Source organism: Eleutherodactylus coqui, chromosome 7 (assembly GCF_035609145.1).
Source record: "Eleutherodactylus coqui strain aEleCoq1 chromosome 7, aEleCoq1.hap1, whole genome shotgun sequence".
Lineage (NCBI taxonomy): Eukaryota > Metazoa > Chordata > Amphibia > Anura > Eleutherodactylidae > Eleutherodactylus > Eleutherodactylus coqui.
Genome location: NC_089843.1, coordinates 58,356,543 through 58,375,862, shown reverse-complemented (window position 1 = coordinate 58,375,862; position 19,320 = coordinate 58,356,543). Strand labels below are relative to the sequence as shown.

Sequence of the window (19,320 nt, the reverse complement as noted above, 5' to 3'; positions counted from 1 at the left end):
AAGTACAGGAAGGAGTAGTGGGCCTGCGAGTACAAGGGAGGCCTGCCCATAGGATAGGCTCCTCCGTGCACCAGCTCGCATTGACATGACTATAGCAGAAAAGAAGGAGATTCGTTAATCAGCTTGCGTTGACTATAATGAGAGCCGTGCCTGCAGTTAAAAGTGCTGGCCACTACACAGAGGTATAGAGTGTTATTGTGGCGCTGACAGCATGCGCCCGCTCAGCTGATCGGTTGGGGTTCAGAGTGACAGACCCCGGCCGATCAACTATTGATGACCTATTCTGATGATAGGTCATCAATAGTATTTCCCTAGAAAACCCCTTTTAAACACATCAGAATAATGGTATTTTTGGCTAAGTTATACGGTAGCAAAAACACATACAACCAACTTGACCCAGTGCAAAAAGTATAATGTAGGTCACAGTTGACAGCATCAATTATGGTGTTTATATTCGTGTCGGAGACTTTCCCCCGTTCTGTGGATACTTAATACCCTTTCGGAGTGCGTGACTTTTCGCCTTGTCTTGCAGTCATTTAACACTGAGGTTTACGGCTGTAATTAGGAAAACTAATACTTATTTACGCTAAACTGTGAGTGATTGCATCATTATGAACTCGAATTTCACATAGAATTTTGCTAATTACCATTGTCCCAATTATTTTGCAATCTGCCACATTTGATACACTTAATATATGCGGATTAACAATAAATCAGTGACATTAAAGTGCCGATCCAGTTTTGGGATTAAACTGTCTCAGAAAGGAGAGGGAGGGGGTATATTACCGGCAGTCGTTCTCTGCCCCCCCCCCCCCCCCCCCGATCTGACAGTCCTGAGCCCTATTTTCAGCCGTCCAAGATCGCTGCAGTAATCTCTAATGCGCTGCTTTCCAATTGGCCATTGCTGATCATGTGGGCAGCTCTAGCAAATCAGGGAACAAGTATTGTGCATTGGTAATCTAACACTACCAATGTACTATAAGGATAAGGTAGTCCGAAGATTGTGTCAGCCATTGTGCGTGGCTGAAAATGGGACCTGTAACGAGTGAATTGAAGGGACGACAGAACAACAACTGTAGGTAATAGAACTTCCTTCCGGTCCTGGGGAGAAATACGATCACGGTTGCTTCAGATGAGTGTCAGCAGTCAAAGACAGACAATACCGCGTATAGTGCCAGGGTTGTCAGGTCCAACCCCCTGCTCAATACAGGATTCTCTAAGTCATATCCGGCAGCTGTAATAGGCATGCGGTCCCCTGCTGGCATTCACCTTGTACAGTCAATGCTCGACCTCAGCGATCTTGTGATGGTCACATGCCCTCACGACGCGGAAGTCAGCAGGGGACTACATGCCCATTACAGCTGCCATGGAGTGACATGGGACGAGAGTATCGAATGTTTTTTTTTAATTTTAATTACATACAAGGGGACATTTGGGACAGAATTTTTCACAGGTGAATAGGGGCATTATTTTCAAATGGGAGCATTTCTGAAAAGAGGCAAATGGGGGTATTATTTCTAAAAGGGAGCAAACGTGGTAATTATTTCTAAATTAGAAAAATGGGGGCATCATTTCTGAAAAGGGGCATGCATAGAATGGTACAGTTGTAAGGGACCTCCAGGGTCGTCAGCTCCAACCCCATGCTCAGTGCAGGATTCACTAAATCATCCCAGACAGATTTGTCCAGCCTTTGTTTGACGACTTCCATTGAAGGAAAACTCACCACCTCGCATGGCAACCTGTTGCACTCATTGATCCCCCTCACTGTCAAAGAGTTTTCTAATCTGTGTCTCCTCCCTTTTCACATATTCCAAATGTAATATACACGAGAAATCTATCAATAAATATTCCCTGAGTGTCCAGGAGATCAGCTAAGTCCTGCCTCCTCCCCCTGCCCCATTTCTGGCTGCAGCAGGAGCCTCCCCCCTCTGCACTGTCTGCAGCATAAGACTGTTAATCCACACCCACTCAACCCTTCCCTAGCAGAAACTGCAGGATTTCTGTAAGACTATTTGTTTCAGGAACATGCAGAAAATCCTACAGATAAACTGACATACAGTGTTCACCAGACTATGTACGGTCTACCTTTAGCATTTATTTTTAAGTTTAGTGTGCATTTCATTTTCTCCGATTTTCCTGAAATGGTGACTGCGACTTAGTTACTGTCTTACTTGGGATCTGCATATTTTCCTATGTGTCTCAGGAAGCTTTTTATGTCTGTGCTTAAAACCGCATTGGCCACACAATGTCATTTTCCATGATCTGAAGTGCACACTCCAAAACATAAAATAATGCTGAAAATACCTACTGTCTAAAGTAACTATAACCCGCTCTAAGCATCCTGACAGGGCAAAGTACTGAAGTCATAAAACATTTCTTGTATGCTCTGTTTGCAAAATCCACTTTGTTTTCCTTAGCTAACCTACAACGTGACAATTTTCATTTCTCTTCTAAACCCTGGCAGAGATGAATTGCTTGCATCCATTTCGGTGTCCGTAAGGGACTGAGTTTTGTGCTTGTTTTGACTTTGAATGTGGGAACCCCACCCAGTTGTTTCCAGTCTCTCCCATATGAGGTCATTATCTACGGCTTTCTTCATTCACAAGATGGAAAAATTAAAGAATGCAAAAAGAAAATGTACAATATCAACTCAGGGGTCAAAAAGGCACAAGAACAATATCTCACCTAGGCTACGTCAACACATTCCAGGTTCTGCTCTGGGTCACGGACTTTATCATTAAAAGCACCTGCCAGATTTATGCTACCCAGACCATGGGCAGGATGAAATGCCAATAGGCACCTACATTACAGACGGCTGTTTTACTCTGCGGCGTTTCAGAGAAAACGGTTTAAAATGGAGATGAGAAAAGAAAGAAGAGTCCTGGAGGCGGCTCCCCGCTGACTTTTCTCCATCCTGCTTGGCTAGATTGACAGGTCTTTCCCTATGCCCAAATACGGAGGGACCTGTCCATCTATCCAAGTTTGGCAAGGAGCCACCCCGATGACTCTTCTCCCCGTAGCTAGCTCCTTTCTAAACTATTTTGACTTGGAAACACCAAAGCATTTCAAATAAAAAGCATAGCTGTCTGTAATGTGGATGACTGTCGAAGGTTTGGCGTTCTCCATGATGCGGGTAGCATAAATATCCTTTCCAAGGATTATCTGACTTCTTGAAAGACAACACCCCCTCCCCCCCCCCCCCCAAAAAAAACAACAAAAAAACTCAGAACTCACCTGTATTCAATCCCCCACTGGTACAGCACAGAAGCTCTGACGATGTCCCATCCTTCTTTGCACACAACCGGTCAGCAATGATGTAGTGTTACAAGCAAAGAGCAGTGGCCAAGTGTCAAAACTTCTGAGCTGGATCAGCAGGGAACTGAACAGATACTTTGTTTTCTTTTATTTAATTACACAGCATGTGCTCCTCCCTTTTTTAAGTAATTAATGCTTTTCAAGGATTTAGGCACTTTTGCAAACTTTATAAATACACTTAATTAAAAATCTTTTACCATTGTGTGTCCACAGCCTCTATGCACAACTATGTCTCCATCCAGACTGTAAGGGGTTACCCTAAACGGTTAAATTGCTGCCACGACAATGGACTATGAAAAGCATCAAAATCTTGCGTGTGCTAAAATTTGCACCAAATTTTGGTGTGGCAGAAGTGAGCATGTCTAGTGGACTCTTAGTGATTGGCTGATGCCTGAGGTATACGGTACAAGGAAATTTCTGCTGTGCCTCAGGCAAAGTGCATGGAATGTGTAATAGAGCTGAGGTGCTGCTGAGAGCTGCCAGAAGGAGGCGCAATAGCCTGCAGAGCTGGAGACTGCAGGAAGCAGCAGAGGGGAAGCAGTGAGAACCACAGAGACGGCGAGAGCAGATGGGCTGCTTGGAGAGAACAGCAGGTTTTGGACTGAGTAAATGGACTCTGCCTGCTGTCACCCAATAGCGAGACTGTGAGACGTCCCCAGCCCGGTGAGGTATTGCTTGGCTCCAAATGGAATAGTTTATTTTTACATGGCCAATATTAAAGGCGTTGTCCAAGATAAAGTTTTTTTTAGAAAGTTGTTTCCCAAGTGTGTAAGCACAATAAAGAGCTCATACTCACCTCTCCCCACTCGTCCCCGCCGGCGGCTCCGATAGTCACTGTGTTGGTTTACAGGCTGCAGTCAGCCTGTGATGCCCCATAAACCAGTCGCTGCAGAATGTCACCGAGCACTGCCATTGGCAACAGCTTGTTTGGAGATGGGTCAGGCTGTCTGCAAACTGCAAGAATGATGTCAGTAGGGACACCAGAGCCGCTGATGGAGGACGGGTGGGAAAAGGTGACTAAAAGCTATATGAGCTCTTTATTATGTTTACACACTGGGCGACCCCCTTCTAAAGGCTTTATCACGAATAACTCCTTTAAGTTTGAACCCACTGGAGGATCCTTTGGTACTGACCCTGACAAAACACGCTGAACTTTTCCAAGACTTGAGAAAAAAAATATATATATGACCTGTAAATGTACTAAAGTTGAAAAAATGTACTAAAGTTTAAAAAACAAAACAAAAAAAAAAAAACAACCTCACTGTGATGAAATGATACTGGTAGAGCGTCACCCATCTTTGCATGTCAATCGCCCACCTATCTGGTCTGGGAAAAGCTCGGTTGACAGATGGTCAGGTGTAGAGATGAGCGAACGTACTCGTCCGAGCTTGATACTCATTCGAGTATTAGCGTGTTCGAGATGCTCGTTACTAGAGGCGAGCACCACGCGATGTTTGAGTTACTTTCACTTTCATCTCTGAGACGTTAGCGCGCTTTTCTGGCCAATAGAAAGACAGGGAAGGCATTACAACTTCCCCCTGCGACGTTCAAGCCCTATACCACCCCCCTGCAGTGAGTGGCTGGCGAGATCAGGTGTCACCCGAGTATATAAATCGGCCCCTCCCGCGGCTCGCCACAGATGCATTCTGACATTTTTCAGGGAAAGTGCTGTCTTGCTGGAGTTGCTATAGGGAGAGCATTAGGAGTTATTTTAGGCTTCAAGAACCCCAACGGTCCTTCTTAGGGCCACATCTAACCGTGTGCAGTAGTGTGGAGGCTGCTTTTTGCAGTGTTGCACTTTTTTTTTTTTTTGTATATTGGCCGTGCAGAGCATTGCGTCCTGCAGTAATTTTACATTGTCCAGGGCCAGTAGTGGTGAGGCAGGGACAGAAGACATATTTAGTGTATATAGGCAGTGGGCCTTTCCAAAAACATTTGGGGAAAAAAATCTATTTGGGCTGCCTGTGACTGTCCTCAGTGTACTGGGTCTCTGCTGGGGGTAGTTGTCCTAATTCATACGCAGCCAGCTAAGTGTTACAGCAGGCTTGCGCAAAATTCTTTCCTGGCTCTGCTGTGCGTTCCGTAAGCGAAGTCAGCCTCCAACCACAGGCCAATAAGCGGCACATTTAATTACAACGTTCTGTTTCTGCACTACTGGTAATACAGCATGCTGAGGGGTAGGGGTAGGGGTAGGCCTAGAGGACGTGGACGCGGGCGAGGACGCGGAGGCCCAAGTCAGGGTGTGGGCACAGGCCGAGCCAGTGCGGTGGCCAGGGGTAGAGGCAGGGCCAGACCGAATAATCCACCAACTGTTTCCCAAAGCGCCCCCTCGCGCCATGCCACCCTGCAGAGGCCAAGGTGCTCTAAGGTATGGCAGTTTTTCACAGAGACGCCTGACGACCGACGAACAGTGGTGTGCAACCTTTGTCGCGCCAAGATCAGCTGGGGAGCCACCATCACCAGCATGCGCAGGCATATGATGGCCAAGCACCCCACAAGGTGGGATGAAGGCCGTTCACCGCTCCGGTTTACACCACTGCCTCTCCCCCTGTGCCCCAACCTGCCACTGAGATCCAACCCCCCTCTGAGGACACAGGCACGAGTGCCTACCGGCCTGCACCCACACCCACTACTCGGTTCCCAGTCGCCACTACTTTTCCCGATGTGCCGTCCAAGCCCTGCACGACCACGTCTCCCGCAACATTGTACGCGCCCTCACCAACGCAGTTACTGCCAAGGTCCACTTAACAACGGACACGTGGACAAGCACAGGCGGGCAGGGCCACTATATCTCCCTGACGGCACATTGGGTGAATTTAGTGGAGGCTGGGACAGAGTCAGAGCCTGGGACCGCTCACTTCCTACCCACCCCCAGAATTGCGGGCCCCAGCACGGTGCTGGTATCTGCGGCGGTGTATGCTTCCTCCACTAAACCACCCTCCTCCTCCTCCTCCAACGCAACCTCTGTCTCGCAATTAAGATGTGTCAGCAGCAGCAGGTCGCCAGCAGTCGGTGTCGCGCGGCGTGGCAGCACAGCGGTGGGCAAGCGTCAGCAGGCCGTGCTGAAACTACTCAGCTTAGGAGATAAGAGGCACACGGCCCACGAACTGCTGCAGGGTCTGACAGAGCAGACCGACCGCTGGCTTTCGCCGCTGAGCCTCCAACCGGGCATGGTCGTGTGTGACAACGGCCGTAATCTGGTGGCGGCTCTGCAGCTCGGCAGCCTCATGCACGTGCCATGCCTGGCCCATGTCTTTAATTTGGTGGTTCAGCGCTTTCTGAAAAGCTACCCACACTTGTCATACCTGCTCAGAAAGGTGCGCCGGGTCAGCGCACATTTCCGCAAGTCCAAGACGGACGCTGCCACCCTGCGGACCCTGCAACATCGGTTTAATCTGCCAGTGCACCGACTGCTGTGCGACGTGCCCACACGGTGGAACTCTACGCTCCACATGTTGGCCAGACTCTATGAGCAGCGTAGAGCTATAGTGGAATATCAACTCCAACATGGGCGGCGTAGTGGGAGTCAGCCTCCTCAATTCTTTACAGAAGAGTGGGCCTGGTTGGCAGCCATCTGCCAGGTCCTTGGAAACTTTGAGGAGTCTACCCAGATGGTGAGCAGGGATGCTGCAATCATTAGCGTCACCATTCCTCTGCTATGCCTCTTGAGAAGTTCCCTGCAAAGCATAAAGGCAGACGCTTTGCACTCGGAAACGGAGGCGGGGGAAGACAGTATGTCGCTGGATAGTCAGAGCACCCTCATGTCTATATCTCAGCGCGTTGAGGAAGAGGGGGAGGAGCATGAGGAGGAGGGGGAAGAGACAGCTTGGCCCACTGCTGAGGGTACCCATGCTGCTTGCCTGTCATCCTTTCAGCGTGTATGGCCTGAGGAGGAGGAGGAGGATCCTGAAAGTGATCTTCCTAGTGAGGACAGCCATGTGTTGCGTACAGGTATCCTGGCACACATGGCTGACTTCATGTTAGGATGCCTTTCTCGAGACCCTCGCGTTACACGCATTCTGGCCACTACGGATTACTGGGTGTACACAGTGCTCGACCCACGGTATAAGGAGAACCTTTCCACTCTCATACCCGAAGAGGAAAGGGGTTCGAGAGTGATGCTATACCACAGGACCCTGGCGGACAAACTGATGGTAACATTCCCATCCGACAGCGCTAGTGGCAGAAGGTGCAGTTCCAAGGGCCAGGTAGCAGGGGAGGCGCAGAGATCAGGCAGCATGTACAGCGCAGGCAGGGGAACATTCTCCAAGGCCTTTGCCAGCTTTATGGCTCCCCAGCAAGACTGTGTCACCGCTCCCCAGTCACGGCTGAGTCGGCGGGAGCACTGTAAAAGGATGGTGAGGGAGTACGTAGCCGATCGCACGACCGTCCTCGGTGACACCTCTGCCCCCTACAACTACTGGGTGTCGAAGCTGGACACGTGGCCTGAACTCGCGCTGTATGCCCTGGAGGTGCTTGCTTGTCCTGCGGCTAGCGTCTTGTCAGACAGGGTGTTTAGTGCGGCTGGGGGAATCATCACGGATAAGAGTACCCGCCTGTCAACCGACAGTGCCGACAGGCTTACACTCATCAAGATGAACAAAGCCTGGATTTCCCCAGACTGCTCTTCTTCACCAGCGGACAGCAGCGATACCTAAGCAATACGTAGGCTGCACCCGCGGATGGAAGCATTGTTCTCTATCACCATCAAAAACGGGGACCTTTTTGCTTCATCAATCTGTGTATTCTATTCATCCTCCTCCTCCTGCTCCTCCTCCTGAAACCTGACGTAATCACGCCGAACGGGCAATTTTTCTTAGGCCCACAAGGCTCAGTCATATAATTTTTGTAAACAATTTTTATACGTTTCAATGCTCATTAAAGCGTTGAAACTTGCACCTGAACCAATTTTTTATTTTAATTGGGCTGCCTCCAGGCCTAGTTACCAATTAAGCCACATTAACCAAAGCGATTAATGGGTTTCACCTGCCCTCTTGGTTGGGCATGGGCAATTTTTCTGAGGTACATTAGTACTGTTGGTACACCAATTTTTTTGGGCCCTCGCCTATAGTGTAATCCAATTAATTTTTTGCCCACCTGCATTAAAGCTGACGTTACATCAGCTGTGCTGGGCACTGCAATGGGATATATTTATGTACCGCCAGTGGCTTCCTGGGACCCACCCATGCTGTCGGTCCACATGGACTTCCCATTAGGGAGATGTACGTGCCTGTGTATACTTATAAAAAACTCGAGCCTGACTGGGGCATGCAGTTTGGGCCGAAGCCCACCTGCATTTAATCCGACGTTAGCTCTGCTGTCCAAGGCACTGCAATGGGATACATTTATGTACAGCCGGTGGGTTCCAGGGAAGCCACCCATGCTGTGGGTGCACACGGAATTCCCATTGTGGAGTTGTACCTGCCTGTGACTATTTATAAAAAAACGCAGTCTGACTGGGGCATGCAGCCACCTTGACAGAATGAATAGTGTGTGGCACATAGGTTCCCCATTGCTATGCCTACGTGTGCAGCTCCTGATGGCGGTGGCACAGGATTATATTTCTCACTGCTTCTGTACAGCATTGTGGGCTATCGTCCTGCCCCTTTTAAAGAGGGTCGCTGCCTAGCCGTGCCAACCCTCTGCAGTGTGTGCCCGCGGTTCCTCCTCATGGCAGACGCATTTATAAATAGACATGTGTGGCGTGGCATGAGGGCAGCAGAAGGCTGCGCAGGGACACTTTGGTGTGTGCTGTGGACACTGGGTCGTGCGCGGGGGGGGGGGGGGGGGGGGGGCAGCATGTAACCCAGGAGAAGTGGCAGCGGAGTGTCATGCAGGCAGTGATTGTGCTTTGTTGGAGGTAGTGTGGTGCTTAGCTAAGGTATGCATTGCTAATGAGGGCTTTTCAGAAGTAAAAATTGTTGGGAGGGGGGGGCCCACTCTTGCCGCTATTGTGGCTTAAAGGGGTTGTCCCGCGAAAGTAAGTGGGGTTATACACTTCTGTATGGCCATATTAATGCACTTTGTAATGTACATCGTGCATTAATTATGAGCCATACAGAAGTTATTCACTTACCTGTTCCGTTGCTAGCGTCCCCGTCTCCATGGTGCCGTCTAATTTCAGCGTCTAATCGCCCGATTAGACGCGCTTGCGCAGTCCGGTCTTCTCCCTGGTGAATGGGGCCGCTCGTGCCGGAGAGCTGGTCCTCGTAGCTCCGCCCCGTCACGTGTGCCGATTCCAGCCAATCAGGAGGCTGGAATCGGCAATGGACCGCACAGAGCCCACGGTGCACCATGGGAGAAGACCCACGGTGCATCGTGGGTGAAGATCCCGGCGGCCATCTTGGTAAGGTAAGGAAGAAGTCGCAGCAGCGCGGGGATTCGGGTAAGTACTAAACGTTTTTTTTTTTAACACATGCATTGGGTTTGTCTCGCGCCGAACGGGGGGCCTATTGAATTAAAAAAAAAACCCGTTTCGGCGCGGGACAACCCCTTTAATAGTGGGACCTGAGAACTTGAGATGCAGCCCAACATGTAGCCCCTCGCCTGCCCTATCCATTGCTGTGTCGTTCCCATCACTTTCTTGAATCGCCCAGATTTTCACAAATGGAAACCTTAGCGAGCATCGGCGATATACAAAAATGCTAGGGTCGCCCATTGACTTCAATGGGGTTCGTTACTCGAAACGAACCCTCGAGCATTGCGAAAATTTTGTCTCGAGTAACGAGCACCCGAGCATTTTGGTGCTCGCTCATCTCTAGTATTTTCTGCAAGCAGAGCTCATCAATATTCACTCCACTGCCGTTCACACCTGTACCAGAGGGGGTCTCTGATATAACTTACTCTTTCTGGGACCAGCAAGGAAGCCCTTCATTGTGATATTAACCAAGTTACCAACTTCCAATGGGATGTCATTTTTTAGATCCATCTGTCTTCCATCCTGTGACCAATATGCACAACCCAGGCATTGATTAATAACAGTATTAAACTATGTGCCACATAGGAGGAATTAATAACAGGGATTCTAGGCCATCGAAAGGTCGCAGACCACCAGCGGTTATATTTTCGGAACAGTACATGTAGCGCGGACCCAGTGTATTCACTCCCACTGCTGTGCGACCCCCGGAACCCACAGAATAGCATCTGCAAAGCTAATCATCTGTCGTATATCATGCTTGGTAAATACATATAGGTATAATCATGATATGAAACATGGCAGCCACAGCCTCCCTATTAGAGTGCCTCTTCCTCCCAGAGAAATATGGCTGAAACGTTAAATTGGGTTTCCATCCAGAAGATCTTTGCTATCCTTCACTGGGTGTGCTGAGTATATGCAGAGGTGTGACTCAAAGAAGGCTTTACAACTAAGGGAGTGCCCCCTTCAAATGATCAGACCCGGGAGATGCATCTGAATGCAGGCTGTCCACTCCCTCCCCGTGTGCTCCGCGCCCCAGGACTATGTGAAACAACTTCATAGACTGCTATTTTCTATTATTTTATTCCTTTCTCACACTGGTTTGTGTGTATTTGTGCTCCATACACTTTTTGTAAATACCTCCTTTTTTATATTTTTACCTGAGCACTGCTACCCCTTTTACGAATTAAGACATTACTAGTCGCCCTTGAATGCTTTAAGCGATCTACAATCCTGAAGTGTATTAGCCGTGTGCCGGCTGGTAGAAGCCGAGGTGGCTGACCTATCTGTCAGAAATGGTCAGTGGTGGCATCGAGGTGTGTTGGGCCGTGCAGGGTGCAATCTGGGCTCCATCTTGCATTAGGGCAAGATGGGGGGAGCTGCTAATAAGTTGACCATGCGGTCTGCCCCTGGGTGCAGGTTGGTGACTGTTAGACACACAAAATCCGTATTTGTGACACCCACTTATTATGGCCCCCTAATCCCTGCCTCCCCAGTCCTGGAAGCTTCTGTAACAGTCATGAGCTGTGCATTCTTCACATGACTGCTACAGCTTATCCCTGGCTTCAGCGGTGGTAATGATATGAACAGCACATGACCATTGAATCCAGTAATTGGCTGCAATGATCATGTGATCAATGAATGGCACATGACCACTGCAAGCTCCCTCGGGCCTAGGACCACGATGCTGGACTAAGTGCCATTTATACTACATCTTTTTTTTTAACCCATTGCCTACTTCAAATTTTTTTTGGTCTCAGAAGAAAATCCCTTTAAACATGAACCAGCTACAAAAGCTGCAGCTATGTAGATTAACATGTACAAGTCGGATAATGTATTACCAATAGCTCATCATACGTTAGTTAGAAAAACATGTGCAGCGACATATGAACTCCCTTCAATTAAAAAATGGTTTCCTTATGTTCCTGTGATTAGCGATAGGTGATCTGATTTACGGAGTTGAACAGAGTGAGCCAATGATTACACTTAACATTATTTAGCCAACGGTTCAAAGATTTGGAGATGAAACATGATTCTGAGACATAAGAGACCGTGTCAGCCGCCCTCCACTAAAGAGCCCGCCGCACATGATGTACCGCTATAATGAGCCTGCCTAACTCAATAAGTAACAATTCTTCTTAGCGGGTGCAGGTATGCATTCTACAAACTATTGTAAGCCACTTGTAGACCTTCAGATCTAAAATGACACAACCTGTGTCTGAGCATTACCCCGCCGGTACTCCTCTATCCCTCATGTTCTACTCCGTGCTTAGCTGCCTCTTGCCAAACATTTCTGCTGTGCTACATATTCACATCTGCTGCAATGTATCTTTCCCAGCTTGTATATGTCTACTTCTGTAAGGATGTCCAAAGTTTTCGCTAAAAGACACACTATACTACCAAAATTAATTAGACACAAGAATAAGAATTAAAAGTAGTATTTATTTCCATATGATAATATTTAGTGGGGCTCCTTTGGCCCTAATGACATCAGATACTCTCTGTGGCATACCTTCTTCTAACGTCTGATACACCTCAGCTGGTATTTCCCTCCATTCATCTTGCAAACGTCTGGCAAGTTCTCTCAAAGATGGACGCTGTTCATATTTTCCTGACACAACAGTCCAGGTCACCCCAAAGATGTTTAGTAGGGTTCAGGTCGGGACTGTGCAGTCGGTCCAATCGTGGGACATCCATATCCTCAAACCAAGATAGAGCAGCATCAGATTTGTGACAAGGACCGTTGTCTTGCTGGAAGTATGGCCGACCATTCCCAGAGGATTATCACATTGTCAGCAGCACATTATTGTCTAGGATGTCAGGGTACACCTCCATGTTCATGGTTTTTGTCACTATAACCAACAGACTGAGACCATGCCATGTAAAACATCCCCAGACCATAAAGAAACCCCCACCATAATTAATGGTTGCCACAGCACACTCAGGCCAAAGGTGTTCCTCAGCCATCCTCCACACCCAGGTACATACATCAGATTTGAAGATGGAGTAGTGTGATTCGTCACTACACACAACGTTCTGCCATTGCACAACTTTGTAATGATCACGCACCTTGCACTATTTTTGAAACGGTTGATGTAACTTCTTCGGGAGAACTCGCCAATCGTTTGCAGGATGAATGGAGGGAAATACCAGCTGGAGTCTATCAGACGTTAGTAGAAAGTACGCCACAGAGAGTACCTGATGTGATTAGGGACAAAAAAGGCCTCACTAAGTATTAACATATGGAAATAAATACTACTTTTGTTTCTTGCTCAGGTGTCCAATTACTTGTGGTAGGAGAGTATATAATTAAACAGGTTGTCCTAGCGGCAGGTTCCAGGCATGAGACACCCCTGAGCTTCTCTGGTAAAGCGGATGCAATACACAATAGCTCACTTCCAAATGTTAAAAAAGTGAAACAACGCTCTTTAAGATATCTGTTAAGAACACAATATGGGCGATAATGTATGTACATGGCAATAAGATAGATGGAAGTGTCTACAGTGGGTTTTATACCACAAGGGTAAGTGATGAAAGATAAAACATGTACTACGCAGTTCTTTACATTTAGAAGTACTTTTTCAGCTAGGACTTCTCAAGACCGACTATCTTTCGGTCCTGGGCTCTACACAAAAGGTCCTTCATTATTGTTAAAGGCGTTATCCCAAAATTGACTTTTATCACCTTACCCCAGGATAGGTGATACAAGTCTGATAGTTAGGGGTCTCACAACTGAAACCCCCATGATCCTGAGAACAGGGGTCCAGTGCTCCACTGTGGGCTCGCTGAACCACCTACACTGAGGAGGAGATTGAATTGAGCAAGTCACATAAGCATGATGCAGCTTAATTCAACTTCAGTGGGACTGCCGGAGATAGCCGAGTGCTTCTCTACCATTTCCATCAGCCCTATTAAAAAGAATGGAGTGGCACCATTCACGCTCAAAATTCAATCTCCATTTCACTGTGGGTGGTGCAATTAGCTCACGGTAAGGAAAAGAGGGTGACGCGGGACCTCCGTTCTTGGGATCAGTGGGGTTCTCAGTGATGAAACCCCCACCAATCATACTTTTGTTAAAAATCCATTTTTGGGTAAACCCCTTCAAAGCTCCTGATCAAGTTAGAGCCTGATCATACAGCAAATTAAGTTACTGTTGAAATGGACCCTAACTTTCCACATAACTTCTGCGCACCTGACAGCCTGTGTTTATTATCAATCTTGTAATGTACTTGCATTAATTTTTTTTTAACACTGAAATTGAGTTAAGCAAGGCAGCATGGGAAGTGTGGGAGAGGAGGTCCCGGCCAATATAGTACTGGAAGAGTGCCTACTTAAGGCCTATTTACGTGCAAAGACAATCTTTCAAATGATTGAAAGATTGACAGTTTTAGCAACCGTTTTACATAAAGTATTAATGGACACTAAACACCCATTAACACTTTATCACCTTAATTTGCATGTAAAAGTGCCTCCGGGAGCTGTTTGCAGAGCACAGCATGAGGTCTGAGCTCTGCACACAGCTCCATTGTTTTCCCATGCAGAACACAGCATGCAATACCTGATATTTTCTCTCCGGCTGATTGATGGATTTTATGCTCACCTTAAAATCATCGTTCAGACAAGGAGTGAACTATGGCAGCGTTTACACGCAACGATTATCGCTCATATGCCATCGTTTGAACGAATTTCACGTGTGTGAATGGGCCTTTAGGCTATGCCCCCATCTGTAAGCAGATTGCAAACAGGAGGGCATAAGAAAATTAGGATAATGTACATGGGAATCTGAATTTATAGAGCTCAAACTGAGTGCAAACAGCAGCTAATATAGACCTGGGCTGCTTGGGAACATTATCTGAAAACTCAAGAACGCCTGAAGATTTCTCCCAGCTCTGTGTTTGTCCTGCCTGCTGGTGAGGGACACAGCCCTCCTAGGTTCACATTGCAGGAGAGGTTATGGGTGTTGGCTGTTCTGCTTGACTTGACAACTAAACATTTTCCAGGGTTGTCTTCCTGCCGCCAGTTTTGGATTTCTGGCATGAAATGTGGCAAACTGATAACTGAATTTACCTTAAAATATACGTCCTTGAGTTTTACTTATCTGTCCACTTGTAACAACGTAGATTCAGCCATTTCTTAGTTCTATCAGTCACTGAAAAAGCTGGGCTCCTTAATGACAAACCTGTTCGAAAACCGGCGATTCTTCATGACCCATCGCTGCAGAATACTGTGCATTGGTGGCTACACTGGTTGTCATTGAGCTTCAGCGATAGAACAAAGGATTGTTTTACAAGGGTCAAGAATCAGCCCATTGGAACAAGCACCGATAGACAAAGCAGGTCAATCAACATTTGTTCACTGCCGTTCACACTCAAGAGAAGATCACATGCATAGAGGAAGATGATCATTAATATGACCATACAGCTACTGTATCATTGGTTAGCTCCTCATACCCCCGTTTACACCTGGTGATGGCCAATCGACCAGTGAGCATTCGTATACTTACGTAAACAAGACAATCAGAAGACAAATGAGAGTTTGCCATCCGATCATTTGCACAATTAAGATAGGTCAATGATTGAGCAATTAAAAGACCATTTCAGCGAAAACACAATTTTCCATCATGCAACCCTCACCTGATTGCCTGTCGCACTCTGAACATCTCCCACTTATATTGCAGTCACTTCCATGCGGTGCAGCCTCCTATCTGATACAATCTTGATATTAAAATTTTTCCCTGCTTACTCTTCCTCTATCTTGTGCTAGCAATGCCCTGGTCCATCAACACAGCATCATAAGACCAGCTAGAGACAGTGCCATCTCTGCCTGCTTGGAGGACAGTGCGATTATCATAACTCTCTATATTCTCCCAACGAATCTAAGAATCAGTATACAGTGAGAGAGCTTGAACTGTCATAGTCTACATTATAACCGTGTGACAGGAGCCTCTAATCATCTCTGAGATCTGTGATAGGAGTTTGTTTCCCCTTGTAAAGACCTTGTATGGTACAGTCCATATAATATCATTATGCTGACTGAAAAACTGACTCCTTGAGAGGACATAAAGCAAAGTAAAACTCAGATGGTCTTAATGAATTCACAAGACCCCCCTGAAGAGAAGAACTCTAAAATTTTAAGGGACCTTTTACATGGAAGCCGGAATATTCTGCAATAGCGTTGAGGAATACGCCCTCCTACGGAATATTAAGCGTCACAATCTGCACTGCTAATGTGTGGATTTTGATGCGGAATTGAAAACCGGAGAGTTCTGACAACAATTCTGCAACAAAATCCGAAATTAGCTGTGCCGATTTTGGCGCGAAATTCCAGGACGGCAAATTCCACAATACTGTTGCGGAATATTCTGTCCCAAATAAACGTAATAACTTAATTAAACAAGATCATTCTAGCCGATCTATACACTGGGGGACTAATTGCTGTACATAATGAAACCCCCTACCAAAGATATATTAAAACATCACTTTATTACATAATCTTAAAAAACACACTAATCCTATCCGTTATAAAAAATCTTTAAGAGCAACCCTTTGTTGGAACCTACTTCTAGGAAGCCCTATTTCACCATATAATGTAGCAAGAAACACAAATCAGGTCAAGTAGGGGGAGAAAAGGCATCTTAAAGGGGTTGTTCCACTTCTAGCTGTTTTCAGACAGCTCTATACATGGTGCAGTGGCCCAGGTTGGTACTGCAGGCTGAATCCTATTTATTTCAACAGGATTCAGACTGCAGTACCAAGCTGAGCCACTGTGCAATATCTGGAGCTGTCTGAAAACAGCTTGAAGTGTGAGATAAATTAATGATACTTTAAGTTGCCTTTTTCCCCTAGTGCATCCGATTTGTGTTCCTTTCTACATTATAAGGTGCTTTAGGGCCTCTTATGGGTAAATTTCAGCAAGTGGTTACAGTTATCAGAGCCAATGCTTCTTTTTCACAAGGGTTTATATGAGGGTATATTAGGGATAGTTATAGTGATCTCTTTTTTAGGATTATATAACAGTCATGTTTTAATAGATCTTTGATAGATGGCTTCTTTCTGTGATCCTGTGATTTTCGGGACAGTATACCTTGACAGAAACACCCTCGCGCCCGTATGAACAAGTCGTTAATCCTTTCCAATCCACTGTCTGACCTCTGAAGACATTATGATTTAAGGCTGTACAGCTCCGATGTTGGAAGACATCCGTCAGGGTTGTCTTACTGTATATTGCCAGCCTCTCTTCTGTTGGAGCCAATCCAGTGTGTCACCTCATGCAGTACTGGCTTTAGCCAGCATATAGCGCTGTTGTATAATGGCAGAAAAAGAGTAAGCCCCCTAGGAAAACCAGGAGACAAATTGGATTGGAAAGGGTTAAACGTTAGTTTGGACGTTCGTGCCCGATTCAGTCCATGTAAAAGGCCCTTAAGGAATGCCTAAATAAATAGAAATAGACTGACAACTTTTTCTTTCCCTTTTTTAATTAAATGTGGAAATCTTGACTAAACTAAGAAAAACATTTTGTGACCCGGCCCTATCTGAGTGAGATCACCTATACTGAGGGAGATGACTTCAATGCTTACCAGAAAAACCACACGGTTCCCAGCCCCTACCGTCCTGAGCCTTCGCATCGTACACATCCAGTACAAAGAAAGTAATGATAAAAGGAATTAATGAAACTCTTAATGGTTATTTCTGGGAAGCGGTCCAGCACATGGAACACATCTGCCTGATAAATCCTTGTGTTCGTTGTCATTATTATATGAAATAATCCCTAAAAGATGATACGTCCCATACTGCGCCGTGGGCAGAACGCTCGCCTCCACAAAAACAACAGTCAATGAAAGACACAAAAAAGGTTAAAAAAAAAAGTTGTACAGGAAATAAAACGTCACGCGTGAGCAATGCCCTGAGAGTTAGAGAAATACTGAGTACTTTACAGAAAGAACGTCTTTATGGTGTTTTACTAGTTTTAGGTCTTCAAACCGATTCAAGTGGCTGATGGGAAGGGATGGAACGCTACAATGTGGCCTTGTAACCTGCCGCAACGTTATGTTACAGCAAAGATGATAAACGAGTGTCGTCACTTTTAGAAGTTTTATCCTCAGAAGAATGACTGTATTAAAAGGGGCGGTCCAGTGAGGTGGAAGCCTTACTCCGATCTGACTGATCAGAACCTCCCCTTCCGAAATGGTTCCAAAACTGGGTCATACGGTAGCGACTCTCTCTGCGCTATCATTGCAGGGGCCGCTCCCCTTAGCTAAGCCAGCTACCTTCTTTGTCATCGTATCAGCCATGATCGAGAAAGGGGTTGGCTTAGTTATTACAGGGGTTGTTCAGTTGTTTGAAGTTCTATTAAAGGGATGGTGTCCGGTAACCAGACAGCCCCCTGCAATGACGTGACGGGGCAGACAGAGTCCGTGCCATGTGAGCCAGTGTTGAAACCAGGTCAGAAGTAGAGGTTTTGACACGACAGGTCCGTGTGAGGATCACACCTCCATGGGCAACCCCTTTAACTACTCTAAATTAAAACATAACATGTAGGATACATATTCAGAAAGACTGAACGCTCAACGTTGCTTCATGTAAAGAGTATGGTTCCTGTGATTTAAAAAAAAAATAAAAAAAATTGGGAAATTCTGTGTAAAAACCTAAAAAAAGACGCCTCTGCATTATGCCAGTCGCTGCATTGGCTGCCCATCCACTGCAGAACTAAATTTTAACTCCTCTACCTCAGTCACAAAGCTCTGCATGGCGCTGCGCCACCATACATCGCCTCCCTACTGTCAGTACACCACCCAGCGCGCTCACTCCGATCGGCTAACACACTCAGACTAAACACCCCTGTAATACGAACCTCACATGCTCGCCTACAGGACTTCACCAGAGCAGCACCCATCCTCTGGAATGCTCTACCCCAAGGCATCCGGACAATTCCCGATGCACGAAATTTCAGACGTGCCTTAAAAACGCACCTCTTCAGGGAAGCATATCAAATCTCCTGACCTAGTCCCTCACCCCTCCCTGCCTTCTAATAAATGATCTGTACATGAAATTTCCTATTGCCTGTGTTCCCCATCCCCTTGCACCTCCTGTACCACCCCCAACCCATTTGTGTCTAACCCAATGTATCTCACATTGTAATTGTTGTATTGTTGTATTGTTTTGCATTTATCCATGCCTGAAAGCGCTGCGGAATAAGTTGGCGCTATACAAATAAAGATTATTATTATAAAAAAAGCATGAGATCCACGCCAAGTTCTACAATACTGGAAATAGAAATCTAGAGTGTAATACATACTGTAACATGAGGCCAGCACAATGTTAGCAAAGTAGTATGTTCAAAGTCACTTGGCCTTTACTGAATGTACAAAAGATCCATGTCAAAATCTGCACCATCAGGAGTGGATTCTGCTGCAGATCTGCAACAGGCATCGTCCCTTCAAACAAAGTTGTGAAGTCTGCTGCAGATCTGCAACAGGCATCATCCCTTCAAACAAAGTTGTGAAGTCTGCTGCAGATCTGCAACAGGCATCATCCCTTCAAACAAAGTTGTGAAGTCTGCTGCAGATCTGCGCCAAAATCCTCACCAGATGG

The 19,320-nt window shown here is 46.5% G+C and overlaps 1 protein-coding gene across 3 annotated transcripts in view; it reads right to left on the bottom strand.

Moving 5' to 3' along the window:
* SCFD2 (sec1 family domain containing 2) overlaps positions 1–19,320 on the bottom strand; it is a 97,523-nt gene that overhangs the window by 22,851 nt on the left and 55,352 nt on the right. The window contains exon 5 of one of the 3 annotated variants that reach the window (XM_066573084.1): positions 12,314–12,928. The exons of the other annotated variants lie outside the window; for them this stretch is intronic. Within the exon in view, the coding sequence (XP_066429181.1) occupies positions 12,806–12,928 (123 nt within the window). The 3' untranslated portion in view covers positions 12,314–12,805. Of the gene's footprint in view, positions 1–12,313; positions 12,929–19,320 lie in introns of those variants that run through there. 3 annotated transcript variants of the gene reach the window in all.